Below are 25,051 nucleotides of genomic sequence, written 5' to 3'. Positions count from 1 at the left end.
GGTTTCAGGCCCGGGTGGTGGTCGAGCCAGGGCTCAGGTCAGGGCTCCTCTGCAGCACTGCCCTTTCCTCATGCTCCTGACGTCTCACTGAACCTGCTTTGTGAGTGCTGCGTCCACCTAGGAGAGAGCGGCCGCACTTGGGGCACAGACCCCACTGTGTCCTGGGCCTTGGGGGTGGGAGATGCCTGGGCCTGGCCTGCATGCTCTGCCCTAGTCAGAAGGGGGATGGGTCACATTCTCTCTCGAGAGTTTGTGCCCTGGACCAGCCTGCTCCCTCCTAGTCATGACCCAGGTCCCAGCAAGACACAGCCCTTGGGTGGGGAGCTGAACACGGGCCTTGGTATCCTAGAGACCCGGCCCTCATTCCTAGCTCTGCCCACCATGACATCACCAGTATGACTTCCAAGGAGTCATTTCACTGTCCTGAGCTCAGTTTTCTCATCTGTGAGATGCAGAGTGTTTACTCGAGTGTTGGTTGAGCGCAGGCTGGGGCTGGAGACAACTGTGGACGTGTCCTGCCCAGCCAAGGGGCGAGGACGGGGAGGAGGGGCCGCAGAAGCAGGCCTCTTCCTCCAGGCTGTGGCAGGGCCGGGCCTTGATGTGTCTGAAGTGGCTGGTGGGGCCCAGGAAGACGAGGCCCACTGGATGGAGGCTGGTGTTGCTCTCCGCCCCCCAGTGGCCCTGACTCCTGTGCCTACGCAGGTGGCAGAGCTGAAGCAGGAGCTGAAGTTGCGGTCACTGCCCGTCTCGGGCACCAAGACAGACCTGATTGAACGCCTGCGTGCCTACCAGGAGCAGGTCACCCCTGCCAGCCCCGGAGCACCCAAGGCCCCCGCCACCTCCCTCCTGCCCAAGGCGGGTGAGGTGGTGGTCGCCTTCCCCACCGCCCGGCTCAGCACGGGGCCCGCCCTGGTGGCAGCGGGCCTGGCCCCGGCCGAGGTGGTGGTGGCCACGGTGACCAGCAACGGTGTGGTGAAGTTCGGCAGCACCGGCTCCACGCCCCCTGTCTCCCCCACCCCCTCAGAGCGGTCACTGCTCAGCACAGGCGACGAGAACTCCACGCCGGGGGACAGCTTTGGCGAGATGGTGACGTCTCCGGTGACCCAGCTCACGCTGCAGGCCTCGCCGCTGCAGGTCCTCGTGAAGGAGGAGGGCCCCCGCTCTGGGGCCTGCTGCCGGAGCCCGGGGGCGCGGGCCGAGCTGGAGGGCCGGGACAAGGACCAGATGCTGCAGGAGAAGGACAAACAGATCGAGGAGCTGACGCGCATGCTCCGGCAGAAGCAGCAGCTGGTGGAGTGGCTCAGGCTGCAGCTGGAGCAGGAGAAGAGGGCCCAGCAGCCGGCCCCCGCCCCCGCACCGCTTGGCCCGGGCCCCGCGGTGAAGCAGGAGAGCAGCCTGGCCAGCTGCCAGCTCAGCCGGCGGCCCCCAGGCCCTGAGCTCCCCTTCAGCCCCAGCCTCTCGGCCCCCGCCGCCCCCCACGCAGACACCCGCGCCCTGGTGTCCCCGGCCGTGGTGGTGAAGCAGGAGGCTGTGGGGCCCGAGCCTGAGCCGGCCCCAGCCCTGGTCACTCTGGGCCCCGCGGTGAAGCAGGAGAACAGCTTCACCAGCTGCCAGCTGAGCCGGCAGCCCCCGGGCCCTGAGCTCCCCTTCAGCCCCAGCCTCGCGGCCCCTGCCACCCCCCACACAGACACGTGTGCCCTTGTGCCCCCGGTCGTGGTGGTGAAGCAGGAAGCCGTGCTGCCCGAGCCTGAGCCGGCCCCAGCCCCACAGCTGCTGCTGGGCCCACAGGGCCTCGTCAAGGGGGTCTCACCACCCCCCCTCCTGACTGACTCTGCAGGGGCCCATCTTGTCCTCACCGTGACCAAGAAGAACACAGACAGCTCTGGCCTGGCCAGCGGGAGCCCACAGCAGGTACCTGGGGCAGGGGGTGCAGGACCCATGGGAGGGCGAGAGGGCATTCAGTGACAGTGCCCCCAGGGGGGCAGGTTGCGCTCACGTCCTTGGATCGTCCCCTTCAGCCCTCCCAAACGAGGGCTGCCCACCCGAGGTCACCCACGCAGGGCTGAGACTGTGTGGGAGTTGGGGAGGTTGGGGCCCCTGTGTGAGACCCCCAGCCTTGCAGGTGGAGCTGTGAGGGCCTGCCCCCGGCCGTGGCCCTTAGTGTCAGAGCTTGTCTGTGGCCCCACCAGGCGGGCCCCTCCTGCCCCTGCTGCAGGGTGGGGTGTTCCCGGGAGGGGGCGGGGCCTGACGGGAGCCCTGCCCCTCTTCCCCTCAGAGAGGCCACCTGTCCCCCAGCAAGGCGACGCTGGCAGTTGGCTCCCTGCTGCCACCACCCTCACAGCCCAGACCCTCTGCTCAGCCTGCGCCAAAGGTAAGCCTGCTTAGGCTTTGTGTGGCCTCAGCCGTGCAGGGCTTGGGGGGTGGGGGCGGTGACAGGACCTGGGGACTCCGGAAGGGACCCGGGCCCTGAGCAGAAGCTCCGGGAAGGGGAGGGGCGGTCAGCTTGGAGCTCCCACCTGTGCCCTGGGCTCCCAGGGAGCCACTCGTCCTCGGTAGGGTCAGAGGTCAGGGCCACCCCCATCCTGTATGGCTTCTTCCCCGGGGGTGTCCACGAAGCTCCCCGAGAGCGCGTGTAGCTGCACCGTCCGCTGGCCTGGGCGGAGGTGGATGCTCCCTGCTTTGCCTGCCTGGTGCAGGGCCCGGGCTGCCGCCCTCAGCCGGCCGTGGTTCTTGTCTTCCTTCAGCCTCTGTCCCAGCCTGAGTCTCCAGCTCCCGGCCCCCCGGGCCGCATGGACCTGGAGCCCCCACCCCAGCCCCTGTTTGGGACCCCCGCTTCTCAGCCTAAGAAGGAGCCACCTGGCTACGAGGAAGCCGTGAGCCAGCAGCCCAGGCCGCAGGTAAAGAGGGTGGCCAGGGGCCTGTGGGGTGGGTGGTCACAGTCCCCCGGGTCTCATGGGAGGGGGCCTCCAAGAGGCCTTGGAGAGGGGGTGTCGGGACAGGAGAGAGGGTGGGCTGTGGGAGCCTGGCGCAGCCCGCGGGGGCCTGACTGCTGGCTCGGGGCCGGGAGGGTCTGCTCTGAGCCAGGCTGGGGCTTCCTGTCGTAGGTCTTCATGTTTTTCTGATCTTTGGCCTACAGGAGAATGGTTCCTCGAGCCAGCAGATGGATGACCTGTTTGACATTCTGATTCAGAGTGGAGGTAAAGTTCAGGCCCCACGCTGCCTCCCCCGCCCTCCTGCCTGCCCCCGTGTCTCCAGCTGGGGCTTGGGTGATTGGGTTTGGTTTGGTTCTTGACACAATGCCTGGCGGGCCTGGTAAGTACTTAGGAGGCAGCGGCATGTGAGGCGCGTCCCAGAAGCCGGGCAGGGCCCCGTGGGGGGCATCTTCAGCACACGTTTGTCTTATCCTGAGCCGTTGCACCGCGTGCCCAGCGCTGTGCCCACAGCCCAGGGTGAGGCAGTGAGAGACGCCCACCTCTGCGGTGCTTGCGTCTATCGTGGGGAGGTGATGGAGGAATAAACAAACTGTCCGTCGGAGCGTCAAGAAAAGCAGGGGAGGCAAGGGTCCCAGGTGGGGGGGTGGTCGGGGTCAGGGTTGCTGGGTGCTGTTCAGCGCTGCAGGGCGGACTGGAGCGGGTGTGGGTGGTACAGAGGCCTGGGGGCGCCAGGACCCTGGGCGACGCTGGGAGCCATAGCACAGCTTCGCATGAAGGGTGGCTCCTCTGGAAGGGCAGACAGGGAGGCTGGTGATCCAGGAGAGCGGGGTGTGAGGGGGCCACAGGAGGGCTGAGCCCAGGAGCGTCTGCAGAGAGCCAGTTCAGTTTCCTGTGGCTGTTAGGTGTGTGGCCAGGGGACACGGCGGCCGGGGGCGCGGTGTTAGCAGCAGTGTGAGCGCTCGGGGGCGTGGGCGCCTCAGCCCCTAGACTGAATGGGGGGACCACCAGGCCAGCCCAGGGGAGGTCTGGGCTGGGGGCAGGAGTAGGGGGGGGCTGTGCGGGAAGCTGGGTGTGCAGAGAGGAGGAAGTGGCGGGGGGAGGGGTGGTGGTTCAAGCTGCTGAGGCTGACCAGGGGTCGGAGAGGGAGCTGTACCCTCAAGAGGATCAAGGCCCAGGGCCACTGAGGGCTGCTCAGGAAAGCTGGGGACCGAGACCTGGCCGTGTCGTGGTGGCGGCTGGTGACCTCAGCCCAGACAGTGGGTCGGCGGCCAGAGCCTGCCTGAAGCCAGTTGGAGAGGCTGGGGCTGTGGGAGACAGCAGGTCTAGACCACTCTCTGCAGGGGGTCCCCCACAAAGGGGTGGGTGTGGAAAGGAGGCGTGTTTGCCTGCTGGTGGGACGAGCTGGTGGTCTGGAGGTGAAGGAGACTCCAGGGGCGTGTCTGTGCGGGCAGAGAAATAGGCAGCTTCTCTCCTGAGGGATTTAATTGTGTCAGTAGGAAGAGTAAGAGCTCATGAGCTTGGACACTTTAAAGTGGTGGATTTAACCTCAATTACAAAACAGTCGAGGTCACTGGTTTTGATCTTGGGGAGACTCCCCAGATTGCAGGGTCTGCAGTGGGGGCCTGGGGTACGTTCCTAATTGAGGCCGGTGGCGCTGAGGCTCCGGGAGGGTAGGGCTGCCGGAAGAGGGGCTGTGGGAAGCTGAGAAGAAGAGACGGCAGAGGAGGAAGCTGGGGTGGTTTGCCCCCAGAGGGCCACAGAGCCTCGGAGAGGGCGTCCGCAGGTGGGGGGCGCGCAGGCGAGCTGAGGGAGAGGGAGGCGGGGAGCGGGACTGGGCATCTGGCGCTCGGCTGGGATGGGACCTGGAGGGCCAAGGAGCAAGCCTGGTTTCTGCATTACTTTTTTTTTATTGTGATAAAATATATATAACATGGTTTTCCACCACAGTCATCTTTGAAAGGTGCAAACTCAGCAGCATGAGGTTCATTTACATGGTTGTGCAGCCATCACTGCTCCCTGTTTCTAGGACTCTTGCATCGTCCTGTGCTGACCGTCACCTTCACACTAACTCCCTGTTCCCCCCCTTTCTGCTTCCTGTCTCTGGAACTGACTGTTCTCAACGGGTGGGAGTGCAGTCATCCACTTTCTCCTTGTCTCTGGCTGGCTTCACTTAGCATAATACCCTCAAGGTTCTTCCATGTAGCTTTTACCAGAATTTCTTTGGGGCTGAATAGTGTTCCATTGTGTCAGTACCAATGTGTTTATCCCTTCATCCACTGGACGTGCGGGTCATTCCTTATCCCTTCACCCACTTTCGGCTGTTTCTGCCTTTTGGCTGTTGTGAGCAACGCTGTCCTGAGCACTGGTGTCTGAGTCCGTGATCCCGTTCTTTGGGGTGCGCATGTAGAGGCTGAGCTGCCGGCTGAGTCATTCTGGGTGTTTCACGTCTGGAGGAACTGCAGGACTGTTTTCCACACAGCTGCACTATTTTCATTCACACCAGCCACTCACAAGGGGTCCAGTTGGTCCACATCCTCACCAACACTCATTCTCAAATTTTTGTCTTTCCCTGATATTACTAGTGTTGAGCATCTTCTCATGTGCTTATAGGCCACCTGTGCATATTCTTCTGGAGAAATGTCTTGTTCTTGGTCCATTTTCCAGCTGGGTTTTGTTGAGTTCTCAGAGTTATTCTGGGTACCAATCACTTACCTAGATACACGGTTTGCAAGTATTTTCTCCCATTCCATGGCTTGGCTTATCACTGATTTTAACTTTTTTGAAGTATAGTTGCTGTATGGTCTTTTCATTTTCAATAGTGATCTTTGATGTACGAAGTTTTGAATTTTTATGATGGCCAGTTTATTTTTTCTTTGCCTATGCTTTTGGTGTTGAGGACTTCCCTGGTGGCTCAGATGGTAAAGCGTCTGTCTACAATGCAGGAGACCCGGGTTCGATCCCTGGGTCGGGAAGATCTCCTGGAGAAGGAAATGGCAACCCACTCCAGTACTCTTGCCTGGAAAATCCCACGGACAGAGGAGCCTGGTGGGCTACAGTCCATGGGGTCGCAGAGTCGGACACGACTGAGCGATTTCACTTTCACTTGGTGTTACAGCCAAGAAATCACTACTGACTTCCGTGTCACAGAGTTGTTCCCTTTTCTTTTCTAGTCTTGGCTCCTAAATGTAGGTCTTTGGCCCATTTTGAGCTAATATCTGTATGTGCTGTAAGGGGGGGCTCCAATTGCAGGTCACACTCAGGCTGGCTTCTGACGCCCCTTTGCTTTCTCAATTGGCAGAGATCTCAGCGGATTTCAAGGAGCCAGGGAAAGAGAAGGTGCCCCCCACAGCAGCCTGCGGCTCGCCCCTGGCCGCCCAGCCCTCGCCCGCGGCCGAGCTCCCTCAGGCCGCCCCGCCGCCGTCGGGCTCGCCGGCCCTGCCTGGGCGCCTGGAGGACTTCCTGGAGAGCAGCACAGGGCTGCCGCTGCTGACTGGCGGACACGAGGGACCGGAACCCCTCTCCCTCATCGACGACCTCCACAGCCAGATGCTGAGCAGCTCCGCCATCCTGGACCACCCCCCATCCCCCATGGACACCTCGGAATTGCACTTTGCGCCTGAGCCCAGCGGTGTGGGCCTAGACTTGGCCGACGGGCACCTGGACAGCATGGACTGGCTGGAGCTGTCGTCGGGCGGGCCGGTGCTCAGCCTGGCGCCGCTCAGCACCACGGCCCCCAGCCTCTTCTCCACGGACTTCCTCGACGGCCACGACCTGCAGCTGCACTGGGACTCCTGCTTGTAGCTCCCGGGGGTGGGAGGGCTAGAGGCCCCGAGAACTCCGGGGCGCCCGGCACTTTCCAGCCCCATCCCGCCCCTCCGTGAGGCCGGAAGTCCTGACAATCACAGGCCCTGCCCGCTCCAGGGAGGCGGTGCCGGGCCCCGCCCCGTGCTCGCGGAGGCCTGCATGGGCCGGGCTTCTATTTGACCTCCTTCTGTGAGGTCGGGGTGCACTTGCCAGCTGCGGTCTGCTCAGGAGGCGAGGCCCGGGGCTGAGGCAGAGCCCGGGCCCGCGTGTCCTCTCTTGCCCCGAGGGGGCACGGGCTGGGCCTCTACCTCACCATCCTCGCGGCGCCAACACCAGCGTCCCAGGCCTCCCAGGAGGGGCTCCCTGCCTCCTAGTGTCTTGCTGTAGCGCAGCCATGTATGGTTGGTGGCAGTTTCTGTACAGGTGTACATACCTCTATGTTATATATCGCCATACGTATACACATATCTCGGCGGGGGTGGGTGCAGCTGCCCCCGCCTTCTGCACAGAAGGGCCTGGAGACCACCGCTCCCAGGGCCGGGCGCGGCTTACCGCGGTCCCGCCCATCACTTGTGTTTGACGTGTAGCCACCTCGCCACAGCCTGAGCCCCACCCTCCTGCTTCCTGCTCCTTATCAGTGCCACGAGGGCGGGGTGCTTCCTGCCCACATTCCGTCTGCTGCCTCACTGCAGCCACCACGGCCAGGGTTGGCAGGGGAGCCCGAGGCGGCCCTCAGACTCTGGCCGCCGCCTCCTGCCCGTCAGAGTCATCCACAGGGGACGAGGGGTGGAGTCACCAAAACCGGGGGTGGGATAGCTGTGTGAACTTTTTAAAATAAAAACAAAAACACCTCTTGCTGGTCCATCTCGTTCAATCCACGTTAGACAAGACATGGGCGGTAGGGCTGGGTCCCAGGTGTCCACGCCCTGACCCTGATGCCACTTCCCAGCCCGGGCTGGATGGGAGGCAGGGAGGTGCTTTCTCAAAGACAAGAGTTTATTTATAAATCACAGATGCCCAGGAGCCTTCAGCCACCCCCACGCTCTTCCTGAGCAAAACCTGACAGCACAAAGCTGGCGCTCCACCTCCTCACTGAGGTTTTTGGTTGGCTTCGTGGAGCTGGGCCCAGGGCCTCTGTAAAGACGCTGGCAGGACAGGGCACTCCTACCTGTTCCTGCCACCCTCTGCCCTTCTCTGCCTCTCTGACCCCCCCACCATGGTGCCCAGTCAGAACTCTGGAGCATGTCCTCCCCTCGACCCTGCAGCTTGGAGCTGGCCAGGGCTGGCCGTTCTCTCCTTGCTTTGTGGGGGCGGGGGGGGGGGGAGCCCCTGGAGGAGCACGTCACCCGTCGATGTCCCAGCTGAAGAGGTGGTGCTTCACCAGCATGTCCTGGACGCCCTCCTTCAAGGGCTTCTTCTCCTCCTGCATGAGACAGCCCTCCTGTCACGGCTGCTGGGCACACGGTGAGGAAGCCAGGTGGCAGGGCCAGCACTCAGGGCCCCCCTGAGGCCTCGGCCACCCAGAAATGCTTGGGGGAGGCGGCCCCCGGCACTGATGCCAGCCTGCCCCAACTGCCACAGTCCCCTGGGAGGCAGGCCCCACCACCCACCTCTCTCTTTGCAGGAAGCTCCCAGTCCTGGGAGAGGCTGAATGCGAAGCAGCAGAGGACCCTGGAGGGCGAAAGGGGGCTGTCAGACGCTGGCAGGGCTCAGCCACCCCCCGGCTGGGCCTGCAGGAGCCCAGGGTCTCCTCACCGCAGCTCGCACTTGATCTGGACCCAGCCAGGGCTGCGCAGGAAGGACCAGGGCTGGTACCACTTCTCCACGGTGGGCAGGCTGGAGCAGAGCACCTCCAGCCACAGGTGCAGCACCTGCTCGCTGGGGGCAGGGAGGGAGCCCTCTCAGCGGCCCGCGCCCCCACCCCTCACCACCCCTCCTGCGTCTGAGGTGCCATCACCACCTCCCTCAGCCCCACTGGTCGCTCAGCCAGTGATGCGCCTGCTCGCTGGCCAGCAGCTGCACGGCGTGCTCTGAGCTCATCTCAGGGGCCCCTGCCCCAGGTCAGCACAGCCTGGACGCCACCCCTCTGCATGGTGGCAAGTCCAGAAACCCCATGCTCTGCCTGGCCTGCCCAAGGCTGGCATCCGTCAGCCTGCAGCCAGGTCCCTGGTGAGCCCTGACTGCTCACCTCACTGGAACCAGTGCTACACGGGCCCCAGCATCCCTCCCTGCCAAGCGGTGGCCAGTCTCATGCTGGAGGACAACCTTCGGGAGCCACCCTGGCCGCCGCCCACCTCCGTCTGCCCGGCTTAGCCCCGCCCCCCGTGGGGGCACGCGCACACACACACACCCTGCTCATGGGCGCGCACACACTCACTTGAGCCCCACGCAGATGAGGGAGCGGAGCTTCACGTCCATTTGTGCGTGTGCGGCGTCGTGGGTCACGTTAACGGACTGCACAGCCTGGGGGGCACAGCGGTCACTCAGGTGTCCCCAGCTGCCCACCCTAGAGGCCAGTCCACCCAAGGCCCCCCTTACCCGGTACAGCAGCTCCTCTGGGGTGAGGACTTTGCCATCTTCATCCAACCTGAGGGGGGACCAGAGCTGCCCGCACCGCCCTAGTGGGCTCGGGCCATACCCCCCCCTCCATCCCCGGCCCCAGGCTGCCAGGAGGGCGACCTGCAGGAGGATGCAGGTGCCAGGTTACCTGTACGTCTTGCACAGCACCAGGCGTGAGTACACGGAGTCGAAGTCTCTCTCGACCTCCCGGCCCGCTGCCTGGGGGGCACGGTGAGTGTCGGGGACCCGAGGGTAGATACCAGGTCAGAGCCACAGAGTCCGGCTGAGCAGGTCACCTCCCCACCAGCTCCACGGAGTCCGGACACTCACCTCCTCGATGAACAGCCAGGGGTGGCAGGCGCCCCCGAGCAGCGAAGGCTTCTTCAGTCCGTGTTCAAACAGGGCCTTGAGGGCTGGGCAGAGGGTCCCTCGCACGAGGTCTGTGACCCCCTCTGTCACAGCATCATCCCCCGCGATGGAGTACTGAGTGGGGAGGACACGGTCTGAGGGCCTCAGCCAGCCCCTCCCCATCCTCACAAGCGCTCCACACGCCCAGGGGACACAGCCCGGGGCCCAGGAGGGCACCAGCCTCAGGGTAGAAGGAGTACGGCCCCCGGGGACAGGCCCACCTCACGTGCGTGCTCACCTCCTTGCTCCGCTCATCCAGGACTTCCACGAACTTGGCTGGAAACCAGCCTGGGGGAGAAGCAGAGCCCGTGAGGCGCGCGGCTCTGCGTCCTGAGCTCTCCCACCCCCGACGGGGCTGAGGACACAGGGAGACAGAGACACCGAGCACACCCCGCACCGCCGCAGCCTGGCCCGCCCTCCCCCCAGCCTGGCACGACACAGACCAGACGGAGGCCTCACCTCTCAGGCCATTCAGCTCGCCCACCCAGCAGTGCTCATCCTTCTGAGAGACAATCTGCCAAGGAAAAGCGTGCGAAGCTCGGCTCTGGCTGCCTGGCTTTGTCCTGGGTTGGAGCTCTGGCCAAGCGAGGGCCTGGCCACCCCACCCGCTGCCAAGGGAAGGCGCCCGCTCCCCCCACACACCGTGATGATGTCATTCTTGCGGAAGCCCAGCTCATCGTCGTCATGGCGCTCGAAGTCCAGCAGGGCCTTGGCCCGGCGCGGGTGGCCACGCGAGCAGGCCACGTAGTTCTCGTGGTCCCGCTGGTGGCTCTCCATGCTATAGTCCGGGGTCAGCTCCTGCCAGGGCGGCAGAAAGGCCACTGCTCAGGCCAGGGAAGTGCGGCCCCGGTCAAGCCCTGCAACCACGGCTGGGCGCCGAGACTCACCACATTGCAGTTCTTGGGGTCTGTGCACTGGAAGTGGCGGGCCACACGCAGGATAGCTTCCCGAAGGTCTGCCACCAGCTCCGTCTGCTTGATGTTTTTGGCCTTCATCGCCTCCAGGTCGTCCTCCCCTGCGAGGCCAAGACAACAGCAGCCGTGGCTGTGCCTCCTCCCGACTCCAAGGAAGCACAGAGTCTACATGGAGCGTGAGTCTGATCACCCCCGTTGCCCCACTTTCAGAGCCCAGCCCAGCGCCCGGCCGCCTGCACGGAGCGCTCACCGAAGAGCAGCGATGTGATGCCGGCCTTCCTCCGCTGAGTCCTGCGGCGCACCACCTGCGGGCACGGAGCCAGGTCAGCGGGGCCGGGCACCCAGCACCCAGACCACCTTCGGGCACGGAGCCAGGTCAGTGGGGCCGGGCGCCCAGCACCCAGACCACCTGCAGGCACGAAGTCAGGTCAGTGGGGCCGGGCGTCCAGCACCCAGACCACCTGCGGGCATGAAGTCAGGTCAGCAGGGCTTGGCACTCAGCACTCAGATGGCGCCCCAGCACAGGGGGGCAGCGAGCAGAGCCCTCCCACACGAGGCCCGGCTGGCATCTCACTCATGCTGCCTTCTCTAACGTGGCCTCTGACGCCAGCTCTGAGGGTCAAATCAAACCTGGGTCTATCCTACACCCAAACAGGGTAGCTCTTGGCAGACACGTGCCAAGGGCAAATTGGTGGTCCCTCCACAGCAGTGACCCGGGCAAGCTGGGCCCTGGGAGCTGAGGAGCGGAGGTGAGCGGGGCCTCCTCCCTCCCATGCCCACCTGAGAGAGGCTAGCGGTGGCGGTGGTGCCCAGGAGCTGGCCCTGGTCGGCCAGCAGGTAGGCCAGGTGCTTGCGGCGCTGGGCCTCCACGGCCACGGCGGTGAGCGAGCCCGCCAGCCGCATGGCCTCCGCCAGCAGCAGGTCCGCGTCCTCCAGCTGCGACGGGATGTCTGACAGCGTGTTGAAAATGGAGGCCGAGTTCTCCGACTGGATCAGCTCGTCTTCCTGGGCCGGGCGAAGGGTGGGCGTCACCGCCTGGCAGACCCAAGCCACCGGGGTGACTTCCCTGCACGGTCAAGCTGAGCACAAGGAGGCCCTGGCCCTGAGAGACACCCCCGTCCCCCAATGGGCTGATGTTCAGGCCGCAGGAGGCTGTGACCCGGACCGGCGGAGGGCCGGCCCGGCGGGGCTGCCAGGGAGCCGCCTCTGACGCCGGGGCTAGGCCGTCACCTTGAGGCGCAGCATGCCCAGTGTGGCCTGGAACAGCACCAGGGAGCCCTCGTAGAAAAACAGGTCCCAGAGGCGGAGCAGCAGGCGGATGTGCACCACGCTGGCGAAGGCCGTGAGGAACCAGTGCAGTGTGATGAGCGACAGCTCTGCGGACACACGGCGGGGCCAGGGGCGGTGGGCTGCCAGGGAGGGGCATCCCCCAGGCCCGCGTGGAGGAGGCGGGGCCACAGGGCGGGTCATCCCCCAGGCCCACGTGGAGGAGGCGGGGCCACAGGGCGGGGCGTCCCCCAGGCCTGCGTGGAGGAGGCGGGGCCACAGGGCGGGGCGTCCCGCAGGCCCGCGTGGAGGAGGCAGGGCTGCAAGGGCGGGGCGTCCGGCAGGCCCGCGAGCCATGGAGGAGGCGGGGCGTCCCCCAGGCCCGCGTGTAGAAGGCAGGGCTGCAGAGAGCAAGAGAGCAGCGCAGGGGGGCACGCCCCCTTCTTCCTCCTGAGCCTCCAGGTACTGTCCTCAGCCACTTCCCGAGGTCTCAGACCCGCGGCACCCAAGCCCAAGCTGGGACCCCGGGACCCAGAGCAGAGGCGGGTCGGGCCCTCACCAATGTCGTGCTCCTGGAGCAGCCTGTCCAGGCGAGGCAGGTACTGGACGATGAGGTGCCGCAGGACGCGCTGGTCCGTCTGCACACCCAGCAGGGTGGTGCTGAAGTAGGAGGCGGGGAGCAGGTCCTCAATGATGGCGCACATCATCCAGAAGGCGTCGTCCTCCTCCAGGAAGAGCAGGAGGCAGGCAGCCACCTGGCAGGGCAGGGGGACGAGGGGCATCTACCCAGGTCTCCACACACTGTCGGGGGGACCCATCAGAGTAAGGTGGCCTCTGTGGGGGTCACACCACAGACCATGTGCCCGCCTCAGGCACCTGGCAGCCCTCTCCCTGCTCTGGACGCCCCCGCCACTCTCTCCTCCCCGCCTCCCATCCCGACGGTGAGATGGGTCGCCCCGGGCTGTGCTCACCATGCCCGTGCCCTGGCAGTAGCCGATCTCCGGGTAGAGCCAGGCCAGCGCTCGGAGCACCCTGCGTAGGCGGGGCACCCCGACGCCGCTCACGTGGGCGAAGCAGGCGTTGCTGGGCATGGTGCGGAGCAGGTCTTTCTCGATCTGCCGGCAGCCCGCCCACAACAAGAGCCGGTGAGGCGCAGCTGCAGCGGCACAGCCTCCGCACCCCCGACACCGAGGCCCCCGGGGAGGAGGCCAGGGACCCCTGTGTGGGGCAAACCTCAAGTTGGCTTCTCTCCCAGGAAGGGGGGGTCCTCAGGCTCTGGGTCAAAGTTAACCCTCCTCCCCTGGGGGTCAGAGCCCAGCTGGTGTGCAGCTGAGGCCACGGTGGTTCACTGGGACCTTCTCAACAAAACTACAGAAGCCTGGGGCTAGAGCCAGAGCTATGGAATGAGAATCTCTGGAAAGAAGCCTGGAAACCTGCATTTAAAGTCTCCAGGGGACCCTAATACGCACTGGGTATGGTGACTTTTCTGACTGTCCCCCCAACCCATAGAGGAACCAAGGAAGAAGCTGGCTCCAGGCACAGGTGTGCGGGTGAAAGGACTACCCAAGGTTGCCTCCTGGCCACCCCTGAGGGGCCTCCCCCCACTCCTTGCCCCCCACCACAGGGCCTCACCTGCTTGGCGGCAATGGTCTCATCGTTGGAGCTGTTCTTCACGATCTCTCGGTAGGACAGCTCGGAGTTCCTCTTCTTCTGCAGGGCCCCAGACAGCCGCATCCACAGCTGAGGAGGGGGCAGGGCACAGCACTCAGTCCCCGCGGGGCCCCGGTCCCCATGGCCTCCGTGGCCCCCCGCCTCACCTGTGGCCTCATGCTGTGGGGGACCCCGGCCAGCACCAGGGAGCGGAGCTTCTCCGAGCGGGGCAGCGAGACGGCAATCTTGTCCCAGGTGAGGTCCCCCACGTCGTGGTTGTGGGTGAACTCCAGGTGGGCCTGCCAGCGCAGCCTCTGGGGGGGGTCCTCCAGCAGCTGGCCGGAATAGGGGGTGCCATCTGCATCTGTGGAGAGGGGGAACAGTGACCCCGCTGTCTGTGCTCCGAGAGCAGAGGGCCAGGCTCAGGGTCCACTGCCCCGATCTCACTGCTGAAACCCACGGCCCCCTTTCCAGCCACTTCCCTGGCACCCTGGACAGCAAATCTGCGCTCTTCATTGTCTCCCCTAAACCAGACCAATGAGCCCACCATCCCTGCTCCCTAGGTGTTCACCCTTCTACCCTGAAAATCCTGTTGGCCTCGTCTTTGTCGAGGATCAATAAACAAACATCTAAACACTGTCCCCGTCAGGATACAGAATACTCCCATCATACTAGAAAGTTCCCTATGTTCCTCTCAGGCGCAGCTTTTAACTCATAAATACCTGCCTATGAACCAGACAACAAGGAAGACTAGTCAGAACTGGAAATGTGCATGACCTGCAGACGGCTGGTCTCAGTCAGTTATCTGGTTGGTGGCAGGCCACCCTGGGTTCTGGCAGACAGCCTCCCAAGCGCCCATGTGGCAACCGATAGCAGCAAGCAGTGGGGATGGCCTGGGGTTCGCTTACAGAAGACTGGTCGCAGATACACGATGACCAGCCCATTATGATGGGACAGTACACAGTCACAGAAAATATTCTTTAAAGAATATCTTAACTGACAGACAAATGCTCATGGAATAAGGTGAAGAGATATAAGAACAATATAAAAACACGTATATGATACCATCTTAGTTATGAAAGGTACAAACAGACACTCACAAAGCCAGGAAAAACCACACTGAAATGTCAGCAGTTATCTGCAGGTTGTAGGATTAAGGATTGATTTGTTTTAATCTTTAATGTATTTTTAAATACATCTTTGTATTTTTAAATACATCTTTGATGTATTTTTTAAATTCTTTATAATGAACATTACTGCTTTTATTATCATATTACGATCAATAAAATTAATCTTAAAAACAAAAACAGGGAATTCCTGATGGTCCACTGGCTAGGACTTAGCACTTTCTTTGCCAAGGGCCCAGGTTCAATCCCTGGTTGGGGAACTAAGATTCCACAAGCTGTGCAGAGTGGCAAAGAAAAGAAAAAAGGGAACCTCGCCCTCTCCAAAACCAAAAATATCCTGGAGGACTCCGTATACTTGTAATAGCATCAGCATCAGATGTGGCTTTGTGCATGATTCTAGAACATCAGGGTGAAACATCCAGAGCCCGAGGCCACCGCAGTGTCATGGGTCACAGAGCTGGTGCTCCCCAACAAGGACGGGGGCAGGTTACCCCCGAGGGGCTCAGTCTCACCTTCCTTGTCCACGCGGAACCCGAACTCGTCGTAGCGGACCTCTGGCTGCTCCTCGGCCGCCTCCTCCTGGAGCCGGGGGTGGGAAGGTCGGCACTACTGCACTCCTCCCAGCCTTCCCTGAAGCCTCCCGTGGTCATCTCTCAGCTACGGGGCCCACGACCCTCTCAAATTCTCCCCGCATTTTCCTTGTTTTCCTCAGAGGTCAAAGATAATAAGGTCAAGGCAAGAAACACATTTTATGTGTTTTCGTGTCCCCATAATACCGAGAGCAGAGGTCTTACTTTTTCTCCAACCTAATGCCTGACTCACAGAGGCTGTGGCGCTAAGAAGCTGTCTCTGGGGCCCACGTGAATACAGGGGAGTGGCTCCCCTCCCAGACACCTGCAGCAGATGGTGGCCCCCGGGCGCCCAGTGTGGGGCAGGGCCGCTGAGCCTGCTGTACCTGTGCGCACTTGGCCAGGATCTCCTGGGGCCACATACTCGGAGTCAGGGCTGAGAAGGGGCCATTGGCAGAAGGCACGTGACTTCCTAAAAGCAGGGAAGACCAGCAATAGGAGATAAACACAATGCAGAGTATCCAAGGGGAAATGCAGGTTGAGACACCCCCACGCCCCACGCGCCACCGGTAAAGGACTGGACCATCCAGAGTGGGGTGGACGTGGGAGCGGAGAAAGCTAGCAACGAGCAACTTTTGGAGGCAGTTACAGGAGACTAGCGGTGTGCTCCAGACGGAACTGCCCTCCTCCCCGGCTCTCCTTCCACCTGCGTATGAGGACTGCAGGGAGAGGGGGACAGGGACTCGGAGAAACAGGAGACAGTGGCAGTAACCCCCCTCAAGGCCTGTCAGACTTCCTCCTTTCTCTACCTCTGACCTGGACGGTCCACGTGACCCTCGAAGGTCCGTGGGAAACAAGCCTGCTTCCCTCCCACCAGGAAGGTCCTTTTGGGTAAAGACTCCTTTCCCCCTGGAGGGCCCGTCACCCCACTTCCAAGCCAGGCCCCTGCCTCCCACCTGACATTGTGCGGAGAGGACAGGAGAATCTTCTGCAGATCCAGACTGGGGTTTCCTAGCCTAGTGTCTCAGAGCTGGGAGGCTCCTCAAGTGTCATCTGGTCCAGAAACATCTGCTCGGGCAGAAGTGCAAAGGGGAAAGTCAGCTACCACAGCCCCTCTGCAGGGGGTCCTTTCTATACATAGACTGCTATGCTGGTCCAGGGCGGTGGCAAGGGAAATGTTTGACACGGAAAGAAAAGTCTCACTTGAAAGAAAAAGCCTACTGTTCTCAACATTTCGTTCAAGAGGAAAGACACTGTGAAGAGGCTATAAAACTGCTGTTTTCGACAGCTCTGTGGGCCAAGAGGAGAGTCTGCTCAGTCCCCGCACTCCTGCGGCTGAAGAGGACCACACAGACAGACTTCCTGATGCTCTACGCCCAAGCAAACGTCCCCCAAACAGAAAACAAAGACCAGACACTACCGAAACTTCCGTGAATAGGTTCCTCAAAGCCAGAATTTTTGAGGAATCACTTAGAACACGTCTGAGTCAGTACCTCCACTCACCTGACTCTGGCGTTTCCACTTCATCCACCACACTTTTCAGCACTCACAGCTGGAAAACTATGAAGCTGCAATCTAACTAAATCTGCTGTTATTGTTTAAACCCTTGCCTCTTTTTGTCCACTTAAAAAAGTGACTCAACAATAAAAAGACAAATAGCCCAATTTTTAAAAACAAGCTTAAGATCTGAACAGACATTTCTCTAAAGAACAGATGTTAAGTAGCCAGTGAGCAGGTACAAAGATGTTCAGCATCATTAGTCACCAGGAAAATGCACATCAGAACCACAGTAAGAGACCATGTCACAGCCACGAGGACAGCTATCATCAAAAAGGCAATGATCAGGGTTGACGAGGATGTGGCGAAACTGGAAGCCTCCTCTGCTGCTGGTGGGAACGTCAGATGGCGCAGCTGCTGTGGGAAGCGCTCTGACGCTCCTCAAAAGGTGAGATATAGGGCTACCATGTGACCCCAGAATTCCACTCCTAGTTACACTCCTACCCACAGAAGTTAAAACAGGTATCCATACAGAAAACTACATGGAGGTTCACAGCAGAACCGCGCGTTCTGGGCCAAATGCAGTAACAGCCCGTGTGTCCACGAACCGGTGCAGGGGTTTATGGAAGGCACAGCACGTCCACACAGGAGTATCAGTCAGCCGTAGAGAGGGGTGAAGTGCTAAGAATGCCACACCATAGTGAACCTTAAGAACAGTATGCTCAGGTAAAGAAGCCAGTCACAAGAGGATGGATAGCGGTATGATTCTATTTAAAAGAAATATCCAGCAGAAGCAAATCCCCAGTTACAGAAAGTAGGTTAGTGACGGCCAGGGGCTGAGGAGAGGGGACGGCAGAAGGCAGGGGAAGGATGCGTGCGGGGTATCTATCTGTGGAGGTGAAAACTGGTCTGGAATTGGAGAGTGGTGATTAGCCACACAACAGCATGAAATATTCAAACCACTGAATTATCCACTGTAAAAGTAGTAAACTTTGTAGCATGTGATTTGTATCTCAATTTTAAAACAATAGTCAGCGGAGGCATCAGCGCTCAAGGCTTCCTCTCACTTTCTCACCTGCTCCTTTCAGAAAGAACCTATCACCACCTGCTTGAGCCTCGACAGAAACGCAGTTTCTCAGCCTTTTTCTGAATGAAGCCTTTTACTTCTAACCTTGAAATGAAAGGAAGGTAGCATAAACAGAAGATAACCATGGAGATGTGGTTGAAATCTTTTAGGACAAGTTGCCGTCTAGGTTTTGGAACCATATCCACCTAGCCCTAAACATCCTTCTGCCATTTTTCAGGTGACAGGAGCTCGAAGGTGACAGCTGTTGGCTTCTTCTCCTCCCTGCTGTCTGCAGAGTTCTGGGTAAACTCAAAGGATCAGGTGAGTGAGCAAGAAACAAAAAGGGAAGTCAAAGAACCATCGAGGGCACCCTGAGAAAACATCAGCCTATGGACCCTTTACTCCAGCATACGTTGAAAACTAGGCACATGAAAAAAATCTTAGCTCTCTTTAAAGACACACTTGCAAATCTGGGGCCAAAACTAATCAGTTTGTCCCAAGGGCAGTTCAGCTGGGTCACCAGCCCCTCCTCCTGCCCAGACACAACCTAACTGGGCCATGTATGAGCTAAATGCTCATCATGATGGCCCACCTGGGAGGCAGCCCTCCTGCTTTCAGACAAGTCCTGCTGAGAAACAGATGGCAGAACCCACTTCCCTAATGGGCCAGCCGTCCTAGACCTGTCTGTCTGCTTTGCGAAAGGAAGACGTAATGTCTTCCTTCAGTGTGACAGGTATGTGGGGCCTGGTTTTAATCAGAATTCTGTGATGGCTGGAGCAAGTATTTCTACATTAAAGCTAGAAGTTCCTAAAATCATGCCAGCATTCATCCTCACAGCATGTTCTGATGCAGATTATCTCCAGTCCTCACACATGAGCAACAAGCCGAGAGGAGACCCACGCACAGTCTCCCAAACGGACCCTGATAACCGTGTCCCCGGCGTGGCACCGGCTGAGAGGCTGGTGGTCGGCCACCAGCTCGGCAGTGCTGGGAAGAACCCCAGAGCTTGGCCACGCCACTGCGGCCCGGAGCCCTGGGCGAGCACGCTGCTGGGGCATCAGCCTTAGGAGGGCGCGGCTCTCCAGCTCATCCTCTGCCACCTTTGTGCAGGGCCAGACGGTGCTGCGGTTCAAGTGAAGACCTCTCTGGTCAGACAGATGTGGATTCACACCCCAGCTCTGTGGCTCCCCGCTTATAACTTTGGGCACATTCACATCACTTATTTGAATCTCAGTTTTGTTCTCCACAGACTGGATAGAATAACAGTACTTACGTCCTAAAATGGTTATGAGGATGGCATGAGAACACAAAGGGCGCTACTGCCCTGACACACAGTGAATGCTCAGGAAGCATCAGGCGATAAGCAGGGGTCCTCCTAACTTCTGGAAGGTTACTGTTAATTATTGGACCCTCTACACTGAGGTTACTAAAGGCCATATGACAACTGCTGAAAACCATCCATTACAACCTCAAAAAACAACAACTTCCTATGGTTCAGTGTAACACATGCCAGTTGAGATCATCAGAAACACTTCTCATCACCAGCGCCTCAGAGGTAGTGACCTGGCTATTTCCTCCAGAAGGGTGGAGAATGTGCGGAGGAAGCGGGTGCTGTCTGTGGAGGACGGAGCGGGCTGGGAAGGCAGTTCTCAGCATACAACTACCTTTCCCGACCTTGGCTTGCCCCTTGTTCGTTCAGTCACTCAGCAGTTACTGAGCGCTGCCATGAGCCAAGCATGGCTATCAGGGATGAGATGCAAAAATGAAATGCAAGTCCCCACAATTACATCCCAACAGAGATTCAGATGGCGAACACAGAAACAGCTGCCAGACGGTGCTAGCTACAGTCCTCTGAGGGAAGAGGAACAGAAGCGTCAGGAGAAAGGGGCCACGTAGCTAACGTGGTCAGGAAAAGTTCTCTGAGGATTAGGTGACATCCAAGCAAAGACCCAAACAAAAGGAAGTGGGAGCCAAGTCCTGCGGCTCCTGAGGCAGGAGGATCCAGGCGGCAGGCGCAGCAGCGGGGTGCGCGGCAGGCGGAAGCAGCTGCAGGGGCAGCCGGCTCAGGAGGGCCTTACAGCGCAACAGAGAGCCGGGTCTCATTCTCCTACGGGTCCTAAGCAGCGATGAGCCCCAATCTGACTCCGGATTTAAAAGTTCTCTCTGGCTGCTGTGCAGAGAGACTGCAGGGCAGGGGGTGGTGACGCAGTAGGAATGATGTTGGCTTTGCTATTGTGGGAACAGTGAGAACAGGCCAGACTCGATATATTTTAATGACTCTCTCTGCAAATTATATATATAGGCCATTTCTCTCACTAACTGCCCCCGAATCCCTGAGTTCCCAACAGGAGCTGGAAGTGATATCACTAATCTGGGCAGGCAGGTTTTTCCAGCTTCCGGTTGCTATGGGAACCTTCCTGAAAGCAGCCATCTGGGAGCTGGCTGAAGCAGCCAGGTCACTGGTGGCCCTGCTGTTGTCACAGGGGTACTAAGAGGCAGAAACTTGAATAACAAAGAATATACTGGAAGCAGATTAAAACACGTAAATGCAATTCTTAAAATTACCTTTTGATCCAGTAATATTCTCCTGGAAACTTATCTTAAGGAAATAATTCAACAGAAGCAAAAAAGTATGTGCATGAAAAGGTCTACTTCAGCATCATCTATACAACAAAAACACGAGAACAATTTATACGTCAGATAATATGGGAATTAATAAGATCTGGCTATACTGACACTGTAAAATGTGATATAATCATTTCATATTCCAGTTACGGACTTCTGCTTCTGGCCATGATGGAGCTATAAGGAACTGGATTTACTTTCCCAACCAGAACAGCTAAAAAGCCAGAAAGATACACGAAACTATGGCTTCCAAACACTGGACGACAGGCTGCACAGGACAGTGAAGCCGGGGAGAGACAGAACAATTGAGCTGAGCTCTGTGACCACCTGGAGAGAGAATGCAGTCAGGACTGGACACCCAGGAGGGCCGAGGAGCTGCTGAGAGCTAAAAGCCACCAAAGCAGCCTGAATATGTAGAGCAGAGACCTGCAGAGAACTCCAGAAATCTGCGGACAGCACCCCAAATCTTCATGTGAAGTGTGTGTCTGTGTGTGTGTGTAAGCGACCCAAGGTTGGGAAGAGAGCCACCTGCAAGGAATGTGAGGAATAATACCTAAAGTTCACCCTACTGAGTCATCGTGATTATATTTTCCTTTTCAGAAATTGTGGAAGGAAATTCACTTAAATTTTAAGAACTTTTTATCTATGTTCATAAAGAAGGCTTGATTGTAGTTTTCTTTCCTAGTTAACACCTTTCTTGGGTTTGCTATCAGGATGGTATCTGCTTTACAGAATGACTGGGACTTAGTCCCTCTTCTTCCACTTTAAGGAAAAGATTGTATAGAAACTGGCATTATTTCTTCCTCAAATGTTGAAATAAAATCACCTATCAAGTCTCCAGTGTCCAGAGTTTCCTTCATGGAAAGATTTTCAACTACAATTTTTTAATAGAGATAAGGCTATTCTGATTATCTATTTCTCTTGAGTGAGCTTTGATGGTTTGTGTACTTTCAAGGAATTTTACTATTATCCAAGTTGTTGAATTTATTGGTAAACTGAGTCCAAAGTATGCAGAAGAAAAAAACAATAAAGATAACCACAAAATCAATACAATAGAAAACCAAAAAGAGAGAAAAATCAATGAAACCAAAATCTGTTCCTCTGAAATCAATAAAATCAAACTGATCAGACTGAACAGGAAGACAAGACACAGATCACCAGCATTACCAGGAACAGAAGAAGATACACTACTACAGGCCCTGTAGGCATTAAGAGGGTAATAAGAGAATATTCTGAACAACTTCTGCCAGTAAGTTCTACAATACATAAAATTAACACCATCACGACCAAGTAGAGTTTATCTTGGGAATGCAAGATAAGTTGTTTAATATTTAAAAATCATTGTAATTCAGTATATCAACAGACTGAAAAAGAAAAACTATATGATTATCTCAATAGATACAGAAGAAACATTTGACAGAAGTCAACATCCATTCAGGATAAAAACTCTCAGTAATCTAGAAATAGAGGACACTTTCTTATCCTAATAAAAGGCATCTACAAAAATCCTACAGTTAATATCATACTTAAGATAAATGCCTGAATGCTGTCCCCCTAAGACTGTGAACAAGGAAAAGATTCAACATAATTCCAGTCAAAATCCCAGTAGGATATTTTGCTAAAACTGACAAACTGATTTTAAAAGCTAAATGCGTAGGCAAAAGAATAAAAATACTCAAAATATCGATAATTTGGAAAAGCAGAAAGTTGGAGAATTCACACTACCTGATTTCAATACTTACTATAAAACTATTGGGTTGACCAGAAAATTCATTCAGATTTGTCCACAATACGTTACGGAAAAACCTGAATGAACTTTTCGGCCAACCCAACACATGGCGTGCTGGGTGACACTGGCAAAAGGAAGGACACACAGATCAATGGAACAAAGAGGCGGCCCAGCAACAGGCCCATCCACGTGGCCAGCTGGAATTATGAACTGATTTGTGTCCCCCAAAAAAAGGTGTGTTGAAGTTCCATTCCTCGGTACCTCAGAATATGACCTTACTTGGAGAATGGGTCTTTGCTGATTTAACCAACTTAAGACGACCTCATTAAGGTGAGCCCTAATCCATTATATCAGAAAATGAAGATCATGGCATCCAGTCCCATCACTTCATGGCAAATAGATGGGGAAACAGTGGAAACAGTGTCAGACTATTTTTGGGGGCTCCAAAATCACTGCAGATGGTGACTGCAGCCATGAAATTAAAAGACGCTTACTCCTTGGAAGAAAAGTTATGACCAACCTAGATAGCATATTCAAAAGCAGAGACATTACTTTATCAACTAAGGTCCGTCTAGTCAAGGCTATGGTTTTTCCTGTGGTCATGTATGGATGTGAGAGTTGGACTGTGAAGAAGGCTGAGCACCGAATAATTGATGTGTTTGAACTATGGTGTTGGAGAAGACTCTTGAGAGTCCCATGGATTGCAAGGAGATCCAACCAGTCCATTCTGAAGGAGATCTGCCGTGGGATTTCTTTGGAAGGAATGATGCTAAAGCTGAAGCTCCAGTACTTTGGCCACCTGATGTGAAGAGTTTACTCACTGGAAAAGACTTTGATGCTGGGAGGGATTGGTGGCAGGAGGAGAAGGGGATGACAGAGGATGAGATGGCTGGATGGCATCATGGACTCGATGGACGTGAGTCTGAGTGAACTCCGGGAGTTGGTGATGGACAGGGAGGCCTGGCGTGCTGTGATTCATGCGGTCGCAAAGAGTCAGACACGACTGAGCGACTGAACTGAACTGAATCCATTATATCTGATGTCTTTAAAAAAGGGGGAATTTGGACACAGATTTAAGAGAGAGATGATATGAGAGATGGAAGAACACCATGTGGAGCACAGGCTGGATCATGGTATAATAAGCCAAAGAACGGCTGGGGTTACTAGAAGCTGGAAGAAACAAGGAGGGATCCTCCCCTACAGGTTTCAGAGTGAGCATGGCCTTGCTGACACCTTGATTTCAGATTCCTGGCCTCCAAAACTGAGAGACAATATTACTGTTGTTCTAAGTCACTCGGTTTGTGATACTTTATTATGGTAGCCCTAGGAAAGTAATTAATTTTCAACAAAAATACAAATGCAATTCAGTGGAGAAAGGACAGTCTTGTCAACAAATGGGCCTAGAAAAATCACTACAAAACTTCTAAAAGAATGGACTTCCCTAAATACTCCAGTGGTTGAGAATCTGCCTGCCAATGCAAGAGACACGGGTTCAACCCCTGGTCAGAGATGATCCCACACGTCATGGAGCAATTAATCCTGTGTGCCACAGCTATTGAAGCCTGTGCACCCAGAGCCCACGGTCTGCAACAAGAGACGCCTGTGTGCCGCAACTACAGAAAGTCCACACACAGCTACGAAGACCCAGTGCAGCCAAAAAAAAAAAAAAAAAAGACTTCTGGAAGAAAACAGGAGAAAATGTTTGTGACTTTGGTTACACAAAGATTTCTTAGCTATTACACTAAAAGCATGATATATAAAAGAAAACATTTGATTAAATTAGATTATCAGAAGCTGCAGATGGTAGAAAATATATTCACATCACACATTTGATAAAGAGCATGTAACCAGAGTATAAGGAATTCTCAGAACTCGGTAAGCTAGAAACAAGCAATCCAATTTAAAAAAGCAAATGGGCAGAAGATTTGAACAGGAGCATTACCAAAGATAGAAAGATGATAAACATCCAAAAAGATACACAACACCCATGAGTCATTAAGGAAGGCAAATTAAAACCACAATGAGACTATTACCACACACACACACACATTAAAGTTAAATTAAAAATCAAACCACCACCACCACCTGACAATATCAAGTGCTGATGAGGATTCAGAACAACTAGAATTCTCACTTATTGCTGGTGGGAATGCAAAATGGTACCACAATTTTGGAAGAGCTTTTGGCAGATTCTTATCAAGTCAGACATATACTTAACCATATAACCCAACAAACCCATGCGTAGGTATGTTTATCTAAGGGAAATGAAACTTTTGTTTACACAAAAACCTGTGTGAAAAGGTTTGTGGCAGCTGCGACTGCCAGAATCTGAAAACGCAAATATCCTTTAACTGGTGAATGGATGGATGAAGAATTGTGGTACATCTATGTAAATAAAAAACTACTGAACACTCAACACAGATGAATTTTCTTTTTTTTTTTTTTACAGTAGGCCCTTGATTATCTAGTTTAAATGTAGCAGTGTGTACCCATTAACCCCAAACTCCCACTCTATCCCTATCCTCCAGTCTCCCTCATTCTCTAAATCTGCAAGTCTGCTTGTTTTGTAAATAAGTTCATTTGTATCATTTTTTTTTTTAAGATTCTGCACATAAGCAATACCATGTATTTGTCTTTCTCCATCTGACCTACTTCACTTAGTATTATAATCTCCAGGTCCACCCAGGTTGCTGCAAATGGCATTATTTCATTCTTTTTTATGGCTGAGGAGTATTCCATTGAGTATATAAACCATAGCTTTATCCATTCATCTTTCAATGGACATTTAGGTTGCTTCTATGTCTTGGCTACTGTAAATAGTGCTGCTATGAACACTGGGGGGCTCGTATCTTTTCAAATTAAGGTTTTCCCCAGGTATATGCCTCAGGAGTGGGATTGTTGGAT

General features: G+C 56.4%; 2 protein-coding genes across 18 annotated transcripts in view; one reads left to right on the top strand and one right to left on the bottom strand.

Moving 5' to 3' along the window:
• MRTFA (myocardin related transcription factor A) overlaps positions 1–7,589 on the top strand; it is a 202,637-nt gene extending 195,048 nt beyond the window's left edge. For all 5 annotated transcript variants that reach the window (XM_069586063.1, XM_069586064.1, XM_069586062.1 and 2 more), the window contains 5 exons: positions 703–1,911; positions 2,276–2,371; positions 2,745–2,897; positions 3,137–3,197; positions 6,232–7,589. In XM_069586063.1, the coding sequence (XP_069442164.1) occupies positions 703–1,911; positions 2,276–2,371; positions 2,745–2,897; positions 3,137–3,197; positions 6,232–6,734 (2,022 nt within the window). In that variant the 3' untranslated portion in view covers positions 6,735–7,589. The remainder of the gene's footprint in view (positions 1–702; positions 1,912–2,275; positions 2,372–2,744; positions 2,898–3,136; positions 3,198–6,231) is intronic.
• Positions 7,590–7,712: 123 nt separating this feature from the next.
• The window catches only part of SGSM3 (small G protein signaling modulator 3), a 34,136-nt gene continuing 16,797 nt past the window's right edge, over positions 7,713–25,051 (bottom strand). The window contains exons 2-22 of one of the 13 annotated variants that reach the window (XM_069586075.1): positions 16,187–16,298; positions 15,617–15,702; positions 15,174–15,240; positions 13,702–13,898; positions 13,517–13,624; positions 12,856–12,999; positions 12,444–12,639; positions 11,849–11,994; positions 11,399–11,623; positions 10,869–10,923; positions 10,592–10,719; positions 10,347–10,502; positions 10,164–10,218; positions 9,943–9,992; positions 9,627–9,779; positions 9,445–9,515; positions 9,276–9,324; positions 9,115–9,200; positions 8,493–8,615; positions 8,348–8,408; positions 7,713–8,187 (exon numbers count right to left, since the gene is read on the bottom strand). In XM_069586075.1, coding sequence (XP_069442176.1) covers positions 8,182–8,187; positions 8,348–8,408; positions 8,493–8,615; positions 9,115–9,200; positions 9,276–9,324; positions 9,445–9,515; positions 9,627–9,779; positions 9,943–9,992; positions 10,164–10,218; positions 10,347–10,502; positions 10,592–10,719; positions 10,869–10,923; positions 11,399–11,623; positions 11,849–11,994; positions 12,444–12,639; positions 12,856–12,999; positions 13,517–13,624; positions 13,702–13,898; positions 15,174–15,240; positions 15,617–15,702; positions 16,187–16,193 — 2,169 coding nt within the window. In that variant the 5' untranslated portion in view covers positions 16,194–16,298 and the 3' untranslated portion in view covers positions 7,713–8,181. Of the gene's footprint in view, positions 8,188–8,347; positions 8,409–8,492; positions 8,616–9,114; positions 9,325–9,444; positions 9,516–9,626; positions 9,780–9,942; positions 9,993–10,163; positions 10,219–10,346; positions 10,503–10,591; positions 10,720–10,868; positions 10,924–11,398; positions 11,624–11,848; positions 11,995–12,443; positions 12,640–12,855; positions 13,103–13,516; positions 13,625–13,701; positions 13,899–15,173; positions 15,241–15,616; positions 15,703–16,186; positions 16,299–25,051 lie in introns of all 13 variants that reach the window. The other 12 variants (XM_069586069.1, XM_069586072.1, XM_069586073.1 and 9 more) reach the window with 12 other exon arrangements.

Source organism: Ovis canadensis, chromosome 3 (assembly GCF_042477335.2).
Source record: "Ovis canadensis isolate MfBH-ARS-UI-01 breed Bighorn chromosome 3, ARS-UI_OviCan_v2, whole genome shotgun sequence".
In the NCBI taxonomy this organism is placed as follows: domain Eukaryota; kingdom Metazoa; phylum Chordata; class Mammalia; order Artiodactyla; family Bovidae; genus Ovis; species Ovis canadensis.
This window is presented reverse-complemented; position numbering and strand designations above follow the sequence as displayed.